Source organism: Acyrthosiphon pisum, chromosome A1 (assembly GCF_005508785.2).
Source record: "Acyrthosiphon pisum isolate AL4f chromosome A1, pea_aphid_22Mar2018_4r6ur, whole genome shotgun sequence".
NCBI lineage: Eukaryota > Metazoa > Arthropoda > Insecta > Hemiptera > Aphididae > Acyrthosiphon > Acyrthosiphon pisum.
The window spans coordinates 170,058,600-170,059,848 of record NC_042494.1 but is presented as its reverse complement, the minus strand read 5'-3'; the positions used below and the strand labels follow the sequence as shown (position 1 = coordinate 170,059,848).

Genomic DNA, 1,249 nt, shown 5'->3' with positions numbered 1-1,249 from the left:
CCCCATAGATAAATCCTGAGCACGCCTCTGCATCACATCACATTATAATTCGAATATTATGCATTTTGTCATACTAGATTGCAAACTCTTACGTCTTTCAAGTGATGTCTGTCCAAATAAATGGCACGCAAATACTTTCACCCACCTGTCGATGCCATTTGAAAACATTTTGCCATATCGCGAACTGTTCGAACGATAAAATAATGGAAGTGGCTACCGTCACGACGTACAGAGGAAACGTTCTTAACTTGTATCAATTTTGGATTTTTTTCGCGCTAGTGGCGACGTATTGGGCCTGTATAACTATTTCGTCTACATTAATAAATCCTATTTGTCTCGATGCTTTGGGTAAGTAACACAATAATATTATAGTTATCCAGTTAGGTAATAACGGCGTAATACGATTTACTTTAATATTGAAAATGAATTATGAATATATTATCACGTTTTCAGGAGACAGATCTGCAGAGGATTTCGGAAAACAAAAATGTTGGGCTTCAATCGGTTGGGGGGGGTTTTCCATATTCATCGGGTGGCTCGTGGATGTATTTAGTTTCGATAAAAAGGATAAAAATTATTCACCCGTTTTTTATTCTAGTATTTTAGTCACGGCTTTGAATTTCGGAGTAGTTAATAGAATCAAAGTACGTCGTTGCTCCTATTTTCACTTAATAAAACCCGAAAATAATATGGAGTCGTGTCCCCAACCCATGTAGCTAAATTCCTGTCGTTCATATAGGTTGTCGAAACGAACAAATCCGAAGGTCGATGGAAAAACATGTGTGGGCTGTTTACTAAACATTACATGATTTCGTTTTGCATATGGTCAATATTCAACACGCTTTTCCACACAATCGTCACCCACTTTCTGTTCTGGTAAGTTTTCAATACGGAAAATTTAATTTTTATCAAATATTATTTTAATATTGCAATTTAACTCCAGTCTGTAAATAATCATTGTTGTGCGTGCCATTAATTATCCATGCACAGCAGTATGTTAATTAATTGGAAAGTCAGTTGTAGGTACTTACTGTGTCAGTGCCGTATGGAGGGAAGGGGCACTGGAGAACACAATTTTTTTTTCGTTTTATATTATAGTACATGTGTGATAAAAATTAAAAATTAAGGCTGTCGAAAGTGAACCATTTTGAAGGGGACAGATTTAGGAAATATTCTACATACATCGTTAGTGGTGTTTGACTGATCTAAATACAATTATTATCCTAGAATTATATATGTATATTTTTTT

The 1,249-nt window shown here is 35.1% G+C and overlaps 1 protein-coding gene across 1 annotated transcript in view; it reads left to right on the top strand.

Moving 5' to 3' along the window:
• The window catches only part of LOC100160812, an 8,713-nt gene that overhangs the window by 4,750 nt on the left and 2,714 nt on the right, over positions 1–1,249 (top strand). Inside the window, exons 4-6 of the mRNA XM_001947957.5 lie at positions 78–348; positions 454–644; positions 740–876. Of these exons, the coding sequence (XP_001947992.2) occupies positions 78–348; positions 454–644; positions 740–876 (599 nt within the window). The remainder of the gene's footprint in view (positions 1–77; positions 349–453; positions 645–739; positions 877–1,249) is intronic.